This window comes from Acipenser ruthenus, chromosome 7 (assembly GCF_902713425.1).
Source record: "Acipenser ruthenus chromosome 7, fAciRut3.2 maternal haplotype, whole genome shotgun sequence".
NCBI lineage: Eukaryota > Metazoa > Chordata > Actinopteri > Acipenseriformes > Acipenseridae > Acipenser > Acipenser ruthenus.
In genome coordinates, this window is record NC_081195.1 from 36,822,855 (window position 1) to 36,845,945 (window position 23,091).

The 23,091-nt window shown below is 42.1% G+C and overlaps 1 protein-coding gene across 1 annotated transcript in view; it reads left to right on the top strand.

Annotated features, from left to right (window-relative positions):
• Positions 1–23,091, top strand: part of LOC117414668 (ras association domain-containing protein 3-like) — an 82,990-nt gene that overhangs the window by 20,177 nt on the left and 39,722 nt on the right. Inside the window, exon 2 of the mRNA XM_034024431.3 lies at positions 9,582–9,712. Within this exon, the coding sequence (XP_033880322.3) occupies positions 9,582–9,712 (131 nt within the window). The remainder of the gene's footprint in view (positions 1–9,581; positions 9,713–23,091) is intronic.

Sequence of the window (23,091 nt, forward strand, 5' to 3'; positions counted from 1 at the left end):
TTTCTAAGTGTTCAGTGGCTCCCTCTAATCAAGTTGAAAGAGTACTTTCTCTTGGACTCTTTGTATGCCTGACAGAGAAAACATACAGTAGAATTGGACATGAATGTAGCATCACTGTAGATTTACATTATTTTAACAAAACAGGGATGTCAAGGAATCTGTGATTACAGACATGCTTTGGGTTAAAGCAGGGAGGCTGTGATTAGACATGCTTTGGGTTAAAGCAGGGAGGCTGTGATTAGACATGCTTTGGGTTAAAGCAGGGAGGCTGTGATTAGACATGCTTTGGGTTAAAGCAGGGAGGCTGTGATTAGACATGCTTTGGGTTAAAGCAGGGAGGCTGTGATTAGACATGCTTTGGGTTAAAGCAGGGAGGCTGTGATTAGACATGCTTTGGGTTAAAGCAGGGAGGCTGTGATTAGACATGCTTTGGGTTAAAGCAGGGAATATTTCTTAGGGTGTTTTGGTCGAGGGTGGATCGTTTTCTTCCTGTCTTTCCTGAAGGGGCTGCTGTGAACGTTTATAACCACAAGATGGTGTCAGAGTACAGGTTTCAGGTGCTTGGTTTTGGTTCATGCCGTGGTTTACATTGCCACCAGGGGTGGCCAAAGCTGGCCCGTCCACTCCTGGTCTTTGTTCCAACCCTGTTCTAAATCGTTTAATTGAACCAATTAAACCTGCATCCAGACCCTGAAGTAGTTCATTATCACTTTTTATCTGTTGGTACTCCAGGACTGTGATTGGACACCCCGCTTAACACCCGTTCCTGTGTTTGAGCTGACTACTGAAATTACAGGCAGTCAGCGCAGTGTCCACAAGGTTTCTGTCGTCTAGTTATTTTACCTTTGCATGAATTACATAAAGTTTGACTGTAGTTGGTTCCTTTAACCCATTTTGAAAGAATGCTAAACCTGCTCATTTTTGCTCCATTTGTATCTAAAGACGACTGAATTAATCACCATTGTCACTGGTTCCCAGTTCCTTGTGTTGAAGAACCCTTGTTTTCTTTCTTTTTTTTAATTCAGGAAGTGCAGGTATTTCACGTACGATCCTACAGAAATACAAATACTGCTTTGTCCTGGTAAGCAATCTCTCAGAATCTGAACATGGTCCATGTTGATGCTCAGTGGCAGTGCGCCCCTAGTGGTAGATAGTGGACAGAGCTCTACTCGGAAGGTGGAGACTATGTTGGTGATGACGTACTGTGTGGTGCACATTTGTTAAATTAGGGCTGCTGTCCTGCTGTGTCTGTGTGTCTTTAGGTCTGTCCCACCAGCTCTTCAAGCGTGCCAGAGGACTGCTCCATCTTACAGAAACACAGAGACCAAAGGCGAAGGAGCCACATTCTCAGGAACAGCGGCTTGAAACCTGGTTCCAGGAGACCAGGAGACCTAGTTTGAGGTTGTTGTATCAAACCCCAAGTCTCCCCTGGTGAGCCATGCAGTGGGCCTGCAACCTAGTCTCCTGAAACCAAGTTCCAAGCCACAAAGTGGCTCCATGCTCCCTCAATTTAAAGGCCACGTGAGATTGTAATGAGAGGGAGAGAGGGGAGAGTTTGATGTAAACGGAGGACGTGTGTTTTGAGAGGGAGAGAGGGGAGAGTTTGATGTAAACGGAGGACGTGTGTTTTAAGAGGGAGAGAGGGGAGAGTTTGATGTAAACAGAGGACGTGTGTTTTGAAGGGAGAGAGGGGAGAGTTTGATGTAAACGGAGGACGTGTGTTTTCAGAGGGAGAGAGGAGAGAGTTTATGTAAACGGAGGACGTGTGTTTTGAGAGGGAGAGAGGGGAGAGTTTGATGTAAACGGAGGACGTGTGTTTTGAGAGGGAGAGAGGGGAGAGTTTGATGTAAACGGAGGACGTGTGTTTTGAGAGGGAGAGAGGGGAGAGTTTGATGTAAACGGAGGACGTGTGTTTTGAAGGGAGAGAGGGGAGAGTTTGATGTAAACGGAGGACGTGTGTTTTCAGAGGGAGAGAGGAGAGAGTTTGATGTAAACGGAGGACGTGTGTTTTAAGAGGGAGAGAGGGGAGAGTTTGATGTAAACGGAGGACGTGTGTTTTAAGAGGGAGAGAGGGGAGAGTTTGATGTAAACAGAGGACGTGTGTTTTGAGAGGGAGAGAGGGGAGAGTTTGATGTAAACGGAGGACGTGTGTTTTAAGAGGGAGAGAGGGGAGAGTTTGATGTAAACGGAGGACGTGTGTTTTGTTGCTCCATTCCTTATGTTATGGATGAAGAGACAGTTTGCACAATGCCTATATGTGTATAGGATTGATACTACTACAGAAAGGAGTTCTGTATAACTTATTATGAGATAATAAACGTCTTTTTGATTGACAGTTTCGTGTTTCGGATTGTAGATTGGTTTCATATTCGCTTCGCTCGTAGAATTGTGGAATCTGTATTCTCCGATTCTCTAGGTCAGTTGAGGCTGTTGTACGAGAGAATTTAACCCCTTTCTTCCAAGCTTGCAGGTGACTCACTGCCAAATCCTCCGTTTAAGGTATCACCGTCGTATTTGCAAGGCTTTATAAGCACGGCATGCTCAATTTGAGGCTTTATACTTTGTACACTGCTGTATTATACTAGTATTGTACAGCAACAAAGAACCATTTCACTAAAACTTTGTTTTGCTTTCAGGCTTTATCTGTCATACAGACCACAGGCATATCTCCCTTATCACTTCACAAACCATTGGATCACAGAAGCTGTTCTTACATCAAGCACATGGCTGTTTCTTTGTTTTCCTAGTTGCCCTTTCTTTGTCACTGAGTGTGACTGCATGCTGCTGCTTTTATTTTTCCGATGCATTTGACAATGCGGTGATCACAATGTGTTTGTCACATCATAAAAAAAAACAAGTGTCCCCTAGTAAAAGCATAGCAAAGTGTATTAAATCATAGTGAATGCATGCTAAAGCATAGGCAATCCGTCTAAGCAGAGAGGAGTAGTGTAGTATGTTTTATGCATTTGATGACTTCTGTACAAAGGATAAGATGTGCTGGGAGTTTGACAAATCTTTACGGGTGATTGGTTGATTTCTACGTGATTTAAAATGTACAGTAAATAGGCAGTTAGGCAGAGTTTCTTTATTGTCTGTTATCTGATTTGAAAGTAAATCCCAAACTATCTTCCTTGTTTAGCTGTTTCATTAATTATCGCTGGGAGTCAGGAAGCCAGCGAGTGATGATATCGAGAACTCGAGAGCGGATTTGTAATGTTCTCAGATTTGCCAAGTTGAAAAGCAAGCGCGTTAGTGCATGGCTGCAGCCTTTTATTCGGCTTTGTTACGAAATGTTTTCTGTCTCCTAGAAAATGGATAACATGTTGGGGATTGACTGCACTTGTGAGATGGCTTCAGTAAAATACTGTGCTTATATTAATTTAAAGAGGAGGATTATTTATTCAGAGATACCTAGATATTTAGAAGTAAGGGGTTTGGGTGGGGTTCAAGGGATAATAAAAGTCCCACCCCTCTGTTTTAAGACTGATGTCATGTTGGTTTTGGTGTGGGGTTGTGGGGTGTGGAAGGGTGGGAAATACACTGACACCAGAGACAGAATTGTAGTTCTTAACTCCACTTGGGTGCCCGATTTATTCTTACCACAAGGTGGCACTGTGGTACTGCTTCTACCTGTTTGGCATTCTTCTCCAGCCGTACACACCTTCTCTCCACCTCTCCATGTCATCTCCATGACTGACGAGCAGATCTTACGAGGCTGCTGCCCTCTTCCTGCAGAACCACGCATGCGCCAGACAGTCAGCACAGACCTCCCCTGTTACAAAGATCCCTTGTAAAATTTGAACCCACAAAAAATACCATTTTATTTAAGATTACGTTTTTGTATTAACAATTTGTAAATATTATACTACATAGTGTTGCTCAATCTCAGCACAAAAAGCATATACAATCATGGCCACTTTCTCCCAGTCTGGATTTGCTCCTATAAACAGAATATCTGGTATTAAACTAGGAAAAATACATTTCTATTTGCAAGCCATGCTTTCAGATAGTCTTGCACTTCCTCCTTCGCCCCCACCCCTTTAACAGCTTCTTTCCTGTTATTAACCAATCAGCTTCCCCTATTGACTGACATGCTTTAGTGTAGTACCGAATGTTCTTAGAATGGAAGCACATGCTTTCTATTACTTGTATTTCTTTCAAAACTGCACAATTGAGACCTGTGCAATGGGTAATATATTATGTAATATACAGACGTGCTCAAATTTGTTGGTACCCTTACAGCTTATTGAAATAATGCTGCATTCCTCCTGAAAAGTGATGAAATTAAAAGCTATTTTATCATGTATACTTGCATGCCTTTGGTATGTCATAGAATAAAGCAAAGAAGCTGTGAAAAGAGATGAATTATTGCTTATTCTACAAAGATATTCTAAAATGGCCTGGACACATTTGTTGGTACCCCCTTAGAAAAGATAATAAATAATTGGATTATAGTGATATTTCAAACTAATTAGTTTCTTTAATTAGTATCACACATGTCTCCAATCTTGTAATCAGTCATTCAGCCTATTTAAATGGAGAAAAGTAGTCACTGTGCTGTTTGGTATCATTGTGTGCACCACACTGAACATGGACCAGAGAAAGCAAAGGAGAGAGTTGTCTGAGGAGAGCAGAAAGAAAATAATAGACAAGCATGGTAAAGGTAAAGGCTACAAGACCATCTCCAAGCAGCTTGATGTTCCTGTGACAACAGTTGCAAATATTATTAAGAAGTTTAAGGTCCATGGAACTGTAGCCAACCTCCCTGGGCGCGGCCGCAAGAGGAAAATTGACCCCAGAGTGAACAGAAGGATAGTGCGAATGGTAGAAAAAGAACCAAGGATAACTGCCAAAGAGATACAAGCTGAACTCCAAGGTGAAGGTACGTCAGTTTCTGATCGCACCATCCGTCGCTTTTTGAGCGAAAGTGGGCTCCATGGAAGAAGACCCAGGAGGACTCCACTTTTGAAAGAAAAACATAAAAAAGCCAGACTGGAATTTGCTAAAATGCATATTGACAAGCCACAATCCTTCTGGGAGAATGTCCTTTGGACAGATGAGTCAGAACTGGAGCTTTTTGGCAAGTCACATCCGCTCTATGTTCACAGACGAAAAAATGAAGCTTTCAAAGAAAAGAACACCATACCTACAGTGAAACATGGAGGAGGCTCAGTTATGTTTTGGGGCTGCTTTGCTGCGCCTGGCACAGGGTGCCTTGCATCTGTGCAGGGCACAATGAAATCTCAAAACTATCAAGGCATTCTGGAGCGAAACGTACTGCCCAGTGTCAGAAAGCTCTGTCTCAGTCGCAGGTCATGGGTCCTCCAAGAGGATAATGACCCAAAACACACAGCTAAAAGCACCCAAGAATGGATAAGAACAAAACATTGGACTATTCTGAAGTGGCCTTCTATGAGTCCTGATCTGAATCCTATCGAACATCTATGGAAAGAGCTGAAACTTGCAGTCTGGAGAAGGCACCCATCAAACCTGAGACAGCTGGAGCAGTTTGCTCAGGAAGAGTGGGCCATACTACCTGTTAACAGGTGCAGAAGTCTCATTGAGAGCTACAGAAAACGTTTGATTGCAGTGATTGCCTTTAAAGGTTGTGCAACAAAATATTAGGTTTGCGGTCCCATCATTTTTGTCCATGCCATTTTCATTTGTTTTCTTATTTACAATATTATGTTGAATAAAAAATCAAAAGCAAAGTCTGATTTCTATTAAAGATGGAATAAACAATGGTGGATGCCAATTACTTTTGTCAGTTTCAAGTTATTTCAGAGAAAATTGTGCATTCTTCGTTTTTTGTGGAGGGGTACCAACAAATTTGAGCACGTCTGTATCTACATAAAAAAGAAAACCAACAACAACAGCTCCTGCACTTTGCTCCAGTCCTGAGCGCTGCAGAGAAAGCAATTGATTTGACAGGCAAATCTCCCTGCTCAGCACAAACGCATGCGATTTGCTAGCATCCAGGCAAATGAGCTGGGCAGAGAGGGATGGAGTCTCTCTCTGTTCAAACAGTAGTCCGTCTGCAAGCATCCCAGTCATTGTGTACGTGTGTGAATAAGTGAGTGAGTGAGTGAGTGAGTGCGTGTGTGTCTGCTAGTTAACAACTTTAGCCTGTAGCAGCATCAGCCAAAGCCAGCTTTGAGTTCCCGGCTTTCCTATAACTGAGCCTTGTTGGTTTTCTGGAATGGGAACGGCTATTTACAAACTATCGGGAAAAATCACATTTCAGGTGAAGAGAAGAGCCAAAGCAGGTAAGAAAGGAAGGGGGGTTATTTCCTAGCAAAAATGGATTTCATCATCATCATCATCATCATCATCATCATCATCATCATCATCATCATCATATTAATACCAATACTATAATTTAACAGTCATACTGTATAGACATGAGATATAATGTTTGAACTGAAGATCATATAGAATGTAATTTCACCAGAAGTAAAGGATGTAGCATGACAGATTCTGTTAAATGTATATATTTATGTGCTGTTATATTGTGCTGGTAGGTATATAGATAGATAGATAGATAGATAGATATGGTGTTTACTGTGTTATAATAGGAAACATGATACCATGGCCTTGTACGATTTATGACTTCAGCCAGTGCATGGAAAACAAATTAGCAAAATCCAATTTGGTCCTGCCTGTCATATTGGGGAAGCAAGATATAGCAGCAACAGTTTGAGCTAAAAAAAGAGAAAGAGGTTTTGTAACTAGAAAGTTTTCGCAGTGTCAGTTTCTTGCACAGGACCATACTATTACAAAGCTGACACAAGCATGGGTATTACATTGCTCTGTCCCAGTTTTCCGCTGAAAAAGAATTCCTTTGCTTTTTCTACTTCCTTTAACTGTTTATCCTGCTGTGCACTTTTATCAGAAAGCAGACCTTGTTGTCAGTCGAGTTTGTGTATGTTGTTCAAATGTAGTTTCAGCTGCTGTATCGTCAAAATTGTCAAATTTTCCGTTTTACTGATAAGAATTTACAGAGAAGGATATTTGGGCTAGTATTTTCAGCATGGGCCTGTAATCTAAGTACCACCTTAAAAGTATAGAAAAAATAACCAAAAACAGACACAAGATGCAAATGTACAGTAATTTTTTTTTTTTTTAACTTATAACTGATTTGAGTTGTCACTGTTTATTCAGTCAAATGTTGAGTTTGAACATTTTACATAGAAGGTTCAGGTACTCCAGAGTGGTGCATCCGGTAAAGGCGCTCCCGCGTGGAGTGCAGGATGCGCTCTATAGCCTGGAGATCGCTGGCTCTAGTTCAGACTATTCAAATGCCCACCGTAGACTAGAGCTCCCAGGGGGCGGCACACAATTGGCCGAGCGCTGCCCGGATGGGGAGGGCTAGGTTGGCCAGAGAGTCCTCGCCTCACCACGCACCAGCGACCCCTGTAGACTGGCCGGGTGCCTGCAGGCTTGCCTGTAAGCTGCCCAGAGCTGCGTGGTCCTCCGACGCTGTAGCTCTGAGGTGGCTGCATGGCGGGCCTGCAGAGTGAAAGACGGATGATGGCACACGTTTCGGAGGACGCATGTGTCCGTCTTCGTCTCTCCCGAGTCAGCGCGGGGGTGGCATGGTGAGCTGGGTTGAAATTAAAAATGATTGGGCTTTCCAGATTTTGGAGAAAATGAGAAAAAAAATAATTGGTGATTCCAAATTACATAGTAGGTTCTCTTTAATTGGCCCTGGCTGAAATTCCGTTCAAATCTACTTGAAGGACACATCCATCAATCAGACTTGTTACTTCTGTCCTGGAATAGGCAACACTTCCTGTCTTGTCAGCTGAATGGTGTGCGTACTTTTATGCTGGTGTGGGTGAAAATGAAACAGCAATTATTTTAGTACTGGCTCTGTAGTGCAGGCTGATTTAAAAACTGCAGGACACACTTCAAATGCCTTCCTACTTTAGGGAGGGGACAGTGTTATTGATATGTATTGATATGTGTTGTGTTAGGCATGCAGGCAGTATCCTTAACAACATTGCTTTCAGTGATGCAAACCCTAGGCATCAGGAGAACAGCAGTAACCAGCTGTGCAAAAGAATGTCCTGTTTTATCACAAATTCTTGAGGGGATATGTGGCTTGTTGCACATACTGTGGATAAAGGTTGTGATGCTCTAATAATTCATGTTAACAAACTGGCCCATTCACAGGGTCCGCTTTCTTTGAAATCACACATAACCCTGAACAGGATTGCGAGACTCTGTGGCTTAGAAAAGGATTGCCAGGATACTTGTGCATGAATTATAAATAAGAGAACCAGTCTGAGGATGCAATAGTAGTGTGGTTGGCTGTGAAGCATGTGTTTCCACTGCAAGGTCATCCTGAGTTCCCTAGTAAGTGCCCAGTAATGCCTAACCTCATTAAAGGCTTTCTTGCTAATGCAGTAATGCCATCCATCCTGTCTGCTGTGCTCTTTCACACACTAGTACAATAGGTCTCACATGTGCATTTGTTAAAACAAAACACATGTTTTCATTAAAAAAAAAAAAAAACATGCCATGTTGGTAACAGATCAGATTAAAGAAAGTTCTTTGTTTGCAAGCTTTAATCTCAGGTAGTTCAGGTTACACTTCCTAGGTCATTTAACCTCAGCAGGGACTGTGGGGTTAAAGCATGTCAGTCTTTAGGGGAGACAGTGGGTGGTTAATGATGGGAACGGATCTTATAACCACTGTCTCTGCAAAAGCATTTTATTTATCTGCATACTAAAAAAGGCCACTCATGAATGCAGCTCAGTAATCAATAGCAATTAGTTTACCTGAAAGGAAAGTTTGTTGCCTTTTAAAGATGAATGACTGGTTTCATAGACCCTGATTAGCACTAATCTTGGACACTCTAATGTTCCCTTAGCTATGGTAGTCTGTGAAAATGAATGTATATATTTTGTATGTAAAACACCTGCACTTGTATGGTTTGTATAGTCCAAGGATGCAATTCCAAACACCAAAGCAATTCTCATCTTAGAAGACATTGGAAAGCAGGGCTCGAAGTGCCATTGATTGTTATTGGTCAGAATGGGGGTACCCTGCTGCCCGTTTAGGGGGTGTCTGCAAATTGCAGACACGGCTAGCAGCAGGAGTAAGGGATTATCCAAAAATGTCAATTAGTATAAAACTACTTTTTATATATTTCATGTTAAGTGCAAATAAACACAAACAAATATGTCCCTTCAAATGGATGTGTTTCAGTGGATCACAAGTGTTCAGATGACACTGATTCCCATTCCTGATGTGGAGGTTAGTAAACTCAGTAACACTTTACATTGTGTCTCTAATTACTGTGTATTTACATAGCAGTTACTTAGTACAAACTAATTGCAATGTTATTATGCATAGTTACAATGTGCTTAATGTGTACATTTGTTTGCATGATATAACCCTAATCCTAACCTTAACCCTAAACATGTCCCTATCCCTACCTCTAACCCTAACCCCCCTAACCCTAACTCTAACCCTAACCCTTGTCTGATACAATTGTGTTCTTACATAATATCATGCAAAAAGGACATTGTAACTGACAATAATGTTGTAATTATGTCTCTCTGTCTCTCTCTCAGATTGCAAGTACACTTGCCACCCCCATTGCAGAGACCTGGTGACTTTGGACTGTCACCAGAATGGCAAATCAGTGGATCCCCCCTCCTCGCTCGATGTGGGAGATCACAGCAACAACAATTCCCACCCGCCGGTAGGACCCTGGTATTTTCAAATTCTTACCAAGTCTCCTGTGGCCACACAGCAGTGTCGTGGTGCGGTGTGCTACGCATGGCCAATGACAGCACAAGGGCAGCTACAGTGGGACGAGGCTGTCATCGGTAGACACAATTGTACCACAGCTGAGACTGTGTGGTAGTGTATCTGTGTAACCAGGGTTAGTGGATCTGTCCCTGCAATGCTGATTCATTGCAAAGCCATTGTGTTGCCATTGTTGGGCTGGTAATGGTTCTGCTAGCCAGGGAGGTACAGTGCTTTTGGATTATATTGAAATCCAAGGTATTTTCCTTTAAGGTTTCAGTAGATGTGTGTCGTGTTGTACACAGTTTAAGGTTTGCACAGTCAGGCTGTGTTTCAGAATTGATAAGTGATAACTACTGTCAGGTGTATGTTTGCGTTCTTTAGTGTTCCAGAACCCCCTGCAGTGGTTACAGGAAACCCATAAGTTACCTTTGCTGTATCCAGTGTGGTTCATATCACAGCAGAGGTTACAGGAAACCCATACTTTACCTTTGCTGTATCCAGTGTGGTTCATATCACAGCAGAGGTTACAGGAAACCCATACGTTACCTTTGCTGTATCCAGTGTGGTTCATATCACAGCAGAGGTTACAGGAAACCTGTACGTTACCTTTGCTGTATCCAGTGTGGTTCATATCACAGCAGAGGTTACAGGAAACCCATACGTTACCTTTGCTGTATCCAGTGTGGTTCGTATCACAGCAGAGACTATTTACTGTGGATGCATGCTAACATAGGAAGTGAACCTGTAGCATTGTGGCAGGGGAATAAAAATCGGCTTTACCTCAAAATAAAAACAATAAGGAAATTCTGTTATGATAAAGTAAGATTTTTTTGGACACACCACTTAGCACACCATGTTACGTGTTTTAGGTTTTAAAGTGTTAACATTTCCTTGAGTACCGATAATGAACAAAAAAGATTTCCTTTCAAGCCCTTCTTGAACCTGGTCCTCACTATATCTAGAATCCAGATCACAAAGCCGAGGTTGTTACTAATGACCTGTTCATAATGCTCTGGATATTGTCTCTTATCTCTTGTTTCCTACCAGAGTCTTTCTAATCTGGTGGGTTGATATGCTCCTGAGTGCACATGTATTACTGATTTATAAGAACCAGCCTTTCTCTGGGGGCCTGAAATTCACTGGGGTTGGAAATGTGGCCTAGCAGTTAGGGCTCAGGACTAGGAGCCTGGGAGACCTGGCTTTGGACACTTGCAGGGTCACTGAAGCCTCTTGTGTCTGGTGTCTGGATACAAGCATCTTGATTAAAGTGTGTTGGTTTGTTTGCACACGGTGGTGGTATCAGCTAGTTGATTAGAAACACTATTTTTTCTACAGAGGCTGCAGCTTTGTACATCACCAAACAAGGCTCTCAGGCAGATCAGTGTGGGATAAAATTGGAACTATATTGACAGCATTTATGCTCTGAGTTATAAGATATGAAAGGAGAAAAAAACTGTAGAAGTCTAACCCTTATAAAAGTTTACCACTGTATTTGTGCACTTTTCCCATACTTTCCCCATGGTTATGTTATGCATTTACCATAGTTTACCATGGTTTGCTGTAATGTGTTTTACCATACCTCTCTGTGCTTTATTACACTTTGCTGTGCTTTTACTATGGGAAACTTTTATAAGATGTAGTTTACCATGTTTTTTTTTTTTTTTTAAATATGCTTTACTATACAGCTGTGCTTTACAATGATTCCCTATGCTTTACCATGCTTTCTGTGTGCTTTATTACACTTTGCTATGCTTTAACTAATGGAAGCTTTTGTAGGGGATAGCTTAGGTTGTGAGGACAGTGGTTTACAAGGATGTGTGTGTGTGTGTGTGTGTGTGTGTGTGTGTGTGTGTGAACAGTGTGACACTGCAGGCAGGATCTGGAAGAAGCCTGCTTGGTGTTTGTATAGCAAACCAGCGTGACGTCTGTGGAGTGATTTTGTAGATTGCTGAAATGCACTATTATAAACCAAATGACTGAGTAGGTAGGGAAGGACTATAGGTGTGTGTGTGTGTGTGTGTGTGTGTGTGTCAGTGTGTGTGTGTGTGTGTGTCAGTGTGTGTGTGTATCAGTGTGGGTGTGTATCAGTGTGTGTGTGTATCAGTGTGTGTGTGGGTGGGTGTGTGTGTGTGTGCGTGCATGCGAGTGTGTGTGTGTGTGTGTGTGTCAGTGTGTGTGTGTGTGTGTGTCAGTGTGTGTGTGTGTGTCAGTGTGTGTGTGTGTCAGTGTGTGTGTGTGTGTGTGTGCGTGCATGCAAGTGTGTGTGTGTGTGTCAGTGTGTGTGTCAGTGTGTGTGAGTGTGTGTGTGTGTGTGTCAGTGTGTCAGTGTGTGTCAGTGTGCGTGTGTGTCAGTGTGTGTGTGCGTGTGTGTCAGTGTGTGTGTGTGTGTGTGTCAGTGTGTGTGTGTGTGTGTGCGTGCATGCAAGTGTGTGTGTGTGTGTGTCAGTGTGTGTGTGTGTGTCAGTGTGTGTGTGTGTGTGTGTGCGTGCATGCAAGTGTGTGTGTGTGTGTCAGTGTGTGTGTGTGTGCGTGCATGCGAGTGTGTGTGTCAGTGTGTGTGTGTGTGTGTGTGTCAGCAGCTCCTGAACTCTGAGCCACTGCAATGAAAACCACACAGAATGCATACAAACTCCTTAAAAAGTTAGAAAATGTGATGCTGCTAACTCTCAAACACATCAATGAGAATTCATACAAGTAACTATAAATGTATTATTATTATTATTATTATTATTATTATTATACATGGTGAACAATGCTTTTCCTATAAAAATACTATAAAGCTTGCAGTCATGTGTTTTATATGTCACCAGAAACCCTTGGTAGAAATAGAGCTTTATTATGCACAGTTGGGTGTACATTATTCCTTGTATTATTATTATTTCTATTAGTAGTGGTAGTAGTATTAGTATTATTTATATTTAGAGAATGGCTTCAGTTGTTATGAGGCTAGGTCAATATTGATCTATTCTGTACCAGATTCATGTAAATACCTCTGACTACAGTTTGTAATTTGTAAAGAAAGATCATAGGATATCGCCTGGCCTCGGATCCTACTGTGGCAGACTGAGGTACAGTGACACATCGGTCTCTTCAAAGCACAGCTCAAAGCTCTTCAGAGGTAATCGGAGGTCCTTTGACTGATCTGCTGGTTTACTGATTACTGTGTCTCTGGCACTCATTAGACGCAGAGTATACCTTCTGGAAAATACCCTGGGGCACCTGGCCTTCATAGGACAATGTAATTACTGTGGTGAGGGGCTAGCGAGAGATTACTGTCTGCAAACAGCTGGGTATAAAGTTCAGCTTTAATACTTTTATTAACTGTGCATCTGCCTGGATTTCCACTGACGTTTTTGCTGGCTTTATTAACCCTTTGAATGCCTTTAACGAGAGGTCTCGTCATTTGAAATTTATAAGAAACTAAGTCAAGTGGACAAAAAATTGGCTACTCCACTTATTTTCTTACAGTTTTCTCTTCGACTCTTGATTGAGGGTTTTAAAGTTCTGAATGATTTTACTGTCTCTTCTGACAAGGGCTCATCTGAAGCTGAGTATTTTTGTAACGCAGTCTGCTAAAGAGAACATCTAAAACAGTAACCCAAATAAATCTAGAATATATGAAACAGATTATAACTCCTCGATCTTGCAATTTGTTATGTACAAATGTGTAAGCGATTGGGATTTAACTGACAACTGACACAGTCATAAAGTCCCCAGTAGCTACAGATTACTAATTCATACAGTCAGAAGAGAGGAGATTACTGTCCTGGCTGTGCGAAGTCAGTGACCATCTTTGGGGATTCCACAGGAAGTGTCGCATTGGCTCTGGCGTTCCCACATATTAGGGAGGCAAGATCAGCAGAGACATCTCACTAGGGTGTAGCCCACCTACGTCAGCTTTAGAGCTCCTGGGTGTAAAGAGGCCATTGGTTTGATCAGAGGAAGCCTACTGACCTTCAGCTCCCCCTAAGATGTTGTGGGGAGCTGCTGCAGTAGTATGTTGGATATCCTGAATTCGGGAGAGAAAGAAAGAAAGAAAGAAAGAAAGAAAGAGCTTAGGTAACAAAACAAAGTGAAACAAAGAAAGAAAGGTGAATTTAAAATTTCAAAAGTGGCTGAAAAAATGTGCAGTGACCGCAGTAAGTAAATAGTCACATACAGTGCAAGTAGACCTTTATTTTGGAGAAGCCAGTTCTCTATTTCAGGCGTGGCCTGTGGCCTTGAACTGTGCTGACAGATTGCTCTTGTCTTTGTGATTTTGCAGCCATCTGCTCTCCGCTGCAGTGTGAAGCACTTCCCAGAGCCACGGCACACTTCCTTTTCTCATTCTTCTTGTAGGAAGCGAAGATAACAAGGCGGGCTGCTCCCACAGCAGGTTATAAAGACTGCGGTCCTGTTTACTGGATCACCCCAGGACTTCCAGTCAGAATGCTGGGAGCGTATTGAAGGGAGGTTTAGGAGCAGCAGACAATGATCAGGTCCCTATCGGCGGGGTCTGAGGAGGGGTGAAACCTGAGCTCAGCCGTGTGAGGCTTTTTAAAGGTTTCTTGAACAGCACAGTTTTACAAATATCCCTTTTATTCCCCTTAGAGGCTGAAAATATCAGCAAGCGATGCATGGATTTCTTGTGACAGTATCATATTTTAACAGAACGAGTTTCGTTCTGCTTCCCCGTGCTTCAGAATCGTTGACTCAAGCTGGTTTTGACCTCCAGAGGTGAGAAGCAAAGCTCCCGTCATGCCTTAACTCAGGAGCCAGGCTGTAACGCCAGCTGACTGCTGTGTATGGCGGGTTGATGGCTCAAGTAAACTGCAACATATGTGAGCTATTGATTTATCTGCACGAGTCTGAAGGGAGTTGCTATATTCATGGTTGTAAACTCAGCTGAACCTTAACCAAAACCTTAAACAGCTCAGGGTCAATGTGGTTCCTGTAGGTTTTACAATGCATGGCCCTTCACCCTTTTAATATCTTCAGCTGCTCCCCTGATCATTGTGCAGTTGAACTTCGCATTTCCATGTTGGTCCGCACCTATAAGCCTCCCCCCATGCTTAACCTTCTATGCTGGTACACACAATTCCATTTTAACGTTCTGTCAGAATGTTGAAACGCTATTGGAACTCCAGAGAGATCCATTGAAGAGCACAGACACTCGGACACTGTGTGAAGTCAGGAGTTTAACTAGGGGGCTCACTGACCGGTACAATGAAGCCCCTATCACAGGCTGGGATTGGAGTGACCTTATGAAATGTTGAAGGGAACATGATGTTTGCATTTTCTTAAAGATGCAAGAGTCAAGTAACCCCTAACTCTTAGAAACTACAGAAGAGACAAAAATAAATTCACAGCTTCATAACAAAAACATTCAGCAGCAGGAAAGGGTGTCAAAAAAGTCAGAAAAGCATAAGATTTACAAATCAATTTATATCCAGAGTGGAGAAAAGCGATCATCTATAGGAACTGACGGAAATCTAGAGTTATATTTCTAGACAAAACACCATTTCAATATTTTGTCTGTCTTTTGTGTTCTGCTTTGGGCAGACTAATGGTGAGTAATGTACGAAGTTGTTTCATCCAGTTGTTTTTTGTTTTTTTATTAAACATGAAAGGCAACATTTTATGTTTTTGGATTCCAAAGTCTCTTTAAAGTTGCTCCCAAGTAAAAAAAATAAATAATGTGAGACCCATTCTTGTAAAAACCGTGCAGTATCATGATGCGGGCACAAGCCAAAACATTAGTCTTCTTGACTTCTTTTTACCTTTGAAGATATGCATGAATAACTCATTCAGACGGCATTCCAAATGCAGGTTAAAAAGGTAGAAGGGACATATGTGTCCCGCAAATACAAATTCTGTTAACGTTTCTTATTCTTGCATTCGGTGCACGAAACAGGGCTTACTCAGGCTGACCAGATCCAACAGGGCTTAGGTTGGATCTGGTCATCCAAATTGTCGTTTCCTCCCTGTGAAACTTGACTCACTCTCAATTCCTTATGTACCTTAAGGGGTTAAAAGAATGCTTTTGACATTTAAAATGTATTCCAGGGAAGCATAAATATGCAAATAAGCTTGAATACATCTTATATTTGAAAAGAAATGTATTGCCTGATAAGCTTGCAATGAAAATATTGGCTGTCAGTTGTTTCCTCAAAAATGTTACTATACAAAACCTTTTTTAAGAATAAATTACCAATTTCAAAAGGAGAAAAACATCTGTAAGAACCAGAAATAAACATGGAAAGTATCTCAGTTAAAGCAGTTTAAGCAACTTTGGGTCTTTTTGTTGTAACTTGGAAGGTAGAACGGGTCCAGCGAGCACGGCCAGTGGATGAATGCAATCAGCTGGAGGCAGCAGCTTTCTTACTCTTATTTGAGTGTACAGGGTAAAGCAGGTCCCTGTATTATATCAGCACTTCATTCCTTCACACATCGGAGAAGGTTTCCACTTCCAGAGCTCTAACTTTACATCCCGAAGGGCTGAAGCCTCTCTCTCTCTCCCTCTCTCTGCCAGGCTGCACACAATCATTCAACAGGGCGGAGCTGAAACACACAGACACCCGCGTCCTGCTGCCCAGAATCAGGGCAATACCACTGACTAGGTCTCGAGCTCCCAGTCCAGTCTTCAGTGCAGCAATTCAAGGGGCTACCTTCCCACCCTGCCCTGAAGGGTCACTCATTCAACCCTCCTCCCCTGTCTGTAACAGACAGCTCCAGCTGTGAGAATTGATACAATGTGCCAAGCGCCGCTATATGAATCTTATTTACCCCAGATTTTGCATCGACAATAAAGAGAGTAACAGATTACTGATCTCACCTGGAATTGCCTGTGTAGTTTGTCGTCTCTACGATTAAATTGCTTTGTGGCATAAACACCCAAGAACACACTCATTTAGCAGTTTACAAGGCTTTATTATATACCATACCATGATTCAGCCATGATTACACTATGTAACACAATTTTTGTTCCTGGGTAGTAAGTGTTATTTCCTAATTGCTTATGCCTCAAAAGTATAGAAAATGGCTATTATTCCCCACAAACTTTGCTTTTGTGACCAGGACAGTGATATTTTGAAATTTACCTATTTCCAATGAGAAAACGGGCGAATTTGTGTCTTTTCGTTCACATAAAGTCAGAAAAAAACAACATATGAATCCAAATTAACATGTATTTATACTAAAGTAATACAAAAATGACTACAAAAGATTTAGAAGTGAGTAGTTTTTCGAGATTTACGATTATACTGTAAATCACTTTCACGAATCAGCCCCCAAATGTAGTCTCCCATCATGTTCTCGTTATACTGTCCTTGGTAGCGGCGTTCCAAGTCCAGTATATCCTGGTGGAAGCGCTCGCCTTGCTCCTCCGAGTACGTTCCCATGTTCTCCTTGAATTTATCAAGATGAGCATCAAGGATATGGACTTTGAGGGACATCCTACAGCCCATTGTGCCGTAGTTCTTCACCAGAGTCTCAATCAGCTCCACATAGTTTTCGGCCTTGTGATTGCCCAGGAAGCCCCGAACCACTGCGACAAAGCTGTTCCAAGCCGCTTTCTCCTTACTAGTGAGCTTCTTGGGGAATTCATTGCCCTCCAGGATCTTCTTTATCTGTGGTCCGACGAAGACACCGGCTTTGACCTTTGCCTCAGACAGCTTAGGGAAGAAGTCTTGAAGGTACTTGAAGGCTGCCGACTCCTTATCTAGAGCTCTGACAAATTGTTTCATAAGGCCCAATTTGATGTGCAGTGGTGGCATCAGCACCTTCCGGGGTCCACCAGTGGCTCCCAATTGACGTTGTTCCTCCCCACAGAGAACTCGGTCTGCTTGGAAGGGTCCACCATGCAGAAGTAGCAGTTGCTTGAGTGGTCAGTGGGTTCCTGCCAAATTCTTGGGATAGCAAACTTCATGGCTCTCTTTTCCCCTCTGTACCATCCTACAAAAATGCATTTATTTCACGCAACATTTTTCATATATGATATATTTCTTCAATAACATTGAAAATTGTAAAACATTTTAAAATTAAAAACTTTTACAATTTTAAAAATTTTAACAAATTTTATAACATAAAATTCTGAGCAACAATTGTCCATCTTACCTTCCAGAGTTTTTTTGCAGTGTTCGCAGGTGAAATGAGGTGCCCAGGGTTTGTCTTGATCCCCGACAGGCATGCCGAAATATGCCTTTTAGGCCTCACACATCTTAGCAGATGCTTCCAAGGAGTACTTTTTCGCTCTTGTCTTGATAAATTGGCCGCAGACATAGCAAAATGCGTCTGCCGGATGCTTGCAGCCTCTTGATGCCATCTCAGAAAAATGCAGATATGTATCCAGCTGGAACTAAACTGAACTGGTGGGCTTAAGGCCCCTGTATTTATACTACTATTTATATTACTGGAAAGTTCTAGAAAGTTCTAGAAGTTACTCCAAGTTTACTCAGCACTGAATCTATCTGGAATGTTCTGGAAAATAGGTAAATTTCAAAATATCACTGTCCTGGTCACAAAAGCAAAGTTTATGGGGAATAATAGCCATTTTCTATACTTTTGAGGCATAAGCAATTAGGAAATAACACTTACTACCCAGGAACCAAAAAAAAAAAAAAAAATTGTTACACGGTGTTATACCATACCATACAATGCTTTATCTTTCTTAGCTGTGTTTCACCGGACTTTCACCTGTGTTGTACTGTTGTTTACTATGCTTTTACCACACTATACTGCAAGATCCTTCCTACAGCTGCATGACTAATATGCTTGCATGTCTAGCTATTATTACATAAGAACATAAGAACATAAGAAAGTTTACAAACGAGAGGAAGCCATTCGGCCCATCTTGCTCGTTTGGTTGTTAGTAGGTTATTGATCCCAGAATCTCATCAAGCAGCTTCTTGAAGGATCCCAGGGTGTCAGCTTCAACACCCATCCCAGGGTGTCAGCTTGAGCCACCCAGCTTCCCAGATATTACAGCTGTGATTGAAAGTGTATCTGTCTTTCCTGCCTGGAAAGGTATACACTTCCCCCTCCATGCTTAACAACACACTCACTCTCACTCACACACACACACACACACACACACACACACACACACACACACACAGAGAGAAGTACACACACACACACAGACACCTGCACTGGATTGGAATTAAAACAAAACAATACCACGATTGTATTGGAAAGCAGAACATCTGTTTAAGGGTGCTTAAAATTCCAATAAACAAATCAATATATCAAGCCGCCTTTGCACAATATTCACCCTGACTAAGGGGAACTAAGTCCTGTTCCCAGAGTTCTAGATTCCTCCCCTGCTCAGCTATTCCATGCACTTATAACTCTATGCTTCCTACCTTCTGTTCTAAACACAGCTTCCATTTCTGCTCTCCCCCCACTCAGTAATAAATCTGAAGTAGTTTTTATTGGATTGTAAGAGCTTCATCTACTGCTATTAAATGTAATATTTGGGGGAACGTGAACCAAAGACTTTAAAATACAGTATTATTGTTAGCAGCATTATCACTGCATGTCAACCCAATCCTTATTCTTTTTATGCTGAAGCTATTTTATTTTTTAGCTTGTCCATTTTACTTCAATGCAGTTATTTTTTTGTAAGGTTTAATTATTGTCCCTCCCTGTTCTAAAAAAAAAAAAAAGCTTGTTTATAAACTGCCCTTATAATAGTTTCCCACGGTAAAAGCATAGCCAAGTGTAACAAAGCACAGCGAAAGCATGGTAAAGCTCAGGTAGGCATTGTAAAGCCCAGAGAGGCACAGTAAAGCATAATGATAAGCAAACAATGGTAACTGTTATCAGGGTGTGCACAGTTACGTCAGGCGTTGGGTTTTATTGTAGCTGCCAGGCAGCAGCTGTCTGTTGTCACACAAAACTGGGCGGCTGCACTGTGAGGTAATGTAGCTCCACTTGCACGCTATGAGACACTGCTTAAGGCCCTTTCACACTGGCATGCTCTACCCGGGTCGGACTCTACCTGGGTCGTGACCCGGTGTCATGCGGGTCGGCTTTGCGATTTTCACGCTGCTTTTTGAAGAAGCAGGGTCGACCTGGGTGACAGAAGCAAGTACACAATGCACGTAGCAATGCCCTGGAAGCAGCAACGTTCACATGACCACCCTTTCAAATGTTCAGTTTCTTTGGATTTAATCGTCGGCCCAAATGTGCTGATTAGGCTTGGCAGTTTGTTACTTATGAATGCCCGTCATGCAGTTTGTCTCGCTCGACCCGGGTACTTGGTTTCACACTATGCGGGACTGTGACCCAGGCAGCCAGAACCCAGGTCGGGACCCATATATGAGCACCAGTGTGAAAGGGGCTTTAGTGACTGCTCCTCTTCCTATTCAAGGTGCCACGTACAGCAGGGAACTCCAATGTGGCATGAACATGTTTAATAAAAAAGGGCCAGACTTTATTAAAGCTTAGCGGGAGCCTCTCATACCCTGCTTATGTGATGAGTAACTGGGGGATCTCTAGAGTTCTGTATTATATACATTACAACGCAATGCAATACAATTAGGATTTATAAAGCACCTTGCCTCCCACGGATCTGAGCCGAGCCGAGCCGCGGGGATGGTCAGTAGCCCTACAGTAGCAGAGCGTAGAGAATAGGCTGGGTCATGAAGGATCTTCCAGGTTAGCAACAAGATCTTAAAATCTATCGTAAGTCTCTATGTTTCCCTTACTTGTATCTAGAGCAGCGCTTATCCAATTGTGATGGAAGCTGCTACGGACATTCTGTAGCACGTTACTGAGATTAGAGAGTATATGGAGGCGTCTGTCTGTAGATCTATAAGAACATAAGAAAGTTTACAAACGAGAGGAGGCCACTCGGCCCATCTTGCTCGTTTGGTTGTTAGTAGCTTATTGATCCCAGAATCTCGTCAAGCAGCTTCTTGAAGGATCCCAGGGTGTCAGCTTCAACAACATTTCTGAGTTGGTTCCAGACCCTTACAATTCTCTGTGTAAAAAGTGCCACCTATTTTCTGTTCTGAATGCCCCTTTATCTAATCTCCATTTGTGACCCCAGGTCCTTGTTTCTTTTTTCAGGTCGAAAAAGTCCCCTGGGTCAACATTGTCTATACCTTTTTAGAATTTTTCTTTATTCAAGACTGAATAGATTCAGTTATTTTAGCCTGTCTGCATACGACATGCCTTTTAAACCCGGGATAATTCTGGTTGCTCTTCTTTGCACTCTTTCTAGAGCAGCAATATCCTTTTTGTAACGAGGTGACCAGAACACCCAGTTCTGAATGCTGTCTAGATCATTTTGAATGACCTTTACTGCTGCAACAGAGGACCTAATACTGATCCCTGTGGTACTCCACTGGTTACCTCACTCCATTTTGAGGTTTCTCCTCTAATCAGTACTTTCTGTTTTCTACATGTCAACCGCTCCCTAATCCACGTGCATGCATTTCCTTGAATCCCTACTGCGTTCAGTTTGAGAATTAATCTTTTATGATAGACTTTGTTAAAAGCTTTCTGGAAATCTAAATAAACCATGTCATATGCTTTGCAATTATCCATTGTCGATGTTGCATCCTCAAAAAATTCAAGCAGGTTAGTTAGACATGATCTCCCTTTCCTAAAACCATGCTGACTGTCTCCCAGGATACTGTTTCCATATAGGTAATTTTCCATTTTGGATCTTATTATATTTTCCATAAGTTTACATATAATAGAAGTCAGGCTTATTGGTCCGTAATTACCTGGTTTGGTTTTGTCTCCCTTTTTGTGGATCGGTATTACGTTTGCAATTCTCAAGTCTGTTGGTACAACCCCTGTGTCAAGAGACTGGTGCATGATCGTGGTTAGCGGTTTATAAATAACTTCTTTCATTTCTTTGAGTACTATTGGGAGGATCTCATCCGGCCCAGGGGATTTGTTTATTTTAAGAGCTCCTAGTCTCTTTAACACCTCTGTTATGCTAAAGTTATTTAAAACTGTATAGGAACAGGTCGACATGTGGGGCATGTTGTCCGTATCCTCCTTTGTAAAACCTTGTGAAATATGCGAAAATATCACTTTGTAAAGTATCACATTTCAGAGTATCACATTACAGATAAGAGCAGCTGTAAAGTACAATAAAATCAGTAGCAAAAGATCAAATTCAAATAAGAGCAAAAAATAGAGAATATAGTAAACAATTACATGTAAGAGCGGGTTCGACTAAGAGCAGTTAACTTATATTAAAAATATTTGCGTATACGAGTTAATTCCAGTATGAGCACGTAGTAAGTACGATGAATGGATGAGAACGATTTCAGATTAGAGCAATTACAAAAAACGTGGATACGGATACCTTTAAGAGTAAAGTCAAATACAAGATACAGGAAGTAGGTATAATTAAGAGCAGTAATAGAATATGGCAAGCTATGGAGCAGTTCAGTATGAGTACAAGCTGATGCAAGTACTGGAACAATTGGGTGCCATTTGTATACAAGAGATATAATCACCCTATGAAATATAAGGGGAGGGTGGTTGGAAGGAGAAAGAATGAGAGAGAGAAAGCCGGGTGAGAAAAATTTAAAGGTAAGAAAAAAAATACTTGTGCTTCAAGCACTGGAATCACAGTTTCATCAAGAAAACTATTATAACCCTCATGTCGCAGACAATCATTTATTTACTTAACTCTTGAAATAACCCTTGAGGTGCACCATCTTGTTTGCAAGGGTGTACTAAACATTACAAATACACTCAAACTTCCAGTATAAAAGCAGCGAATCAAATATCAGCATTTACACTGAAGTATTACAAACTCAGTCCGTTGTCTCAACTAGTCTGATAAAGTGCTTCTGAATTTCTATTTCTTTGTGCTCATTTCTTATACTTTTTGTTTCCAATCTTCAGGAGCTTCCTGTATGCAAAGGCCTGCTTGCCACATTTTGTTTCTTATTTTCTTGAGTCATGTGAGGTCCCCCAATTGTCTCCCCTGGTAAAAGCACAGCCGTGTGGTGTGCCGGGTGAGTCACACAGTCAGGGGAGTGCAGGTTCATGTCCTGGCTGTGTGAAGTCATCAGTCTTCGCTGTGGATTCCTGAGGGAGCGTTGCATTGGCTCTGGTGCGCCGCATATTAGGGAGGCAAAACCGACAGGGACTGTTTCTCCTCATCGCGCCACAGTGGACCCTGCTGGACAGGCACAGAGTGAGCTCAAAAACGGACACCTACAGAGCTGTCCTTTGTCCTCCAGAGGCCGGTAGCTTGCTGACATCCACTCTCATGTTCCTGGGTGTAGAAGACGAAGCTTGCTCGGTCGTGGGATCGGAGGACGCCCACTGAACCTTCAGTTCTCCTGAGCAGCTGCGTCCTGTGATCTCAGTGAA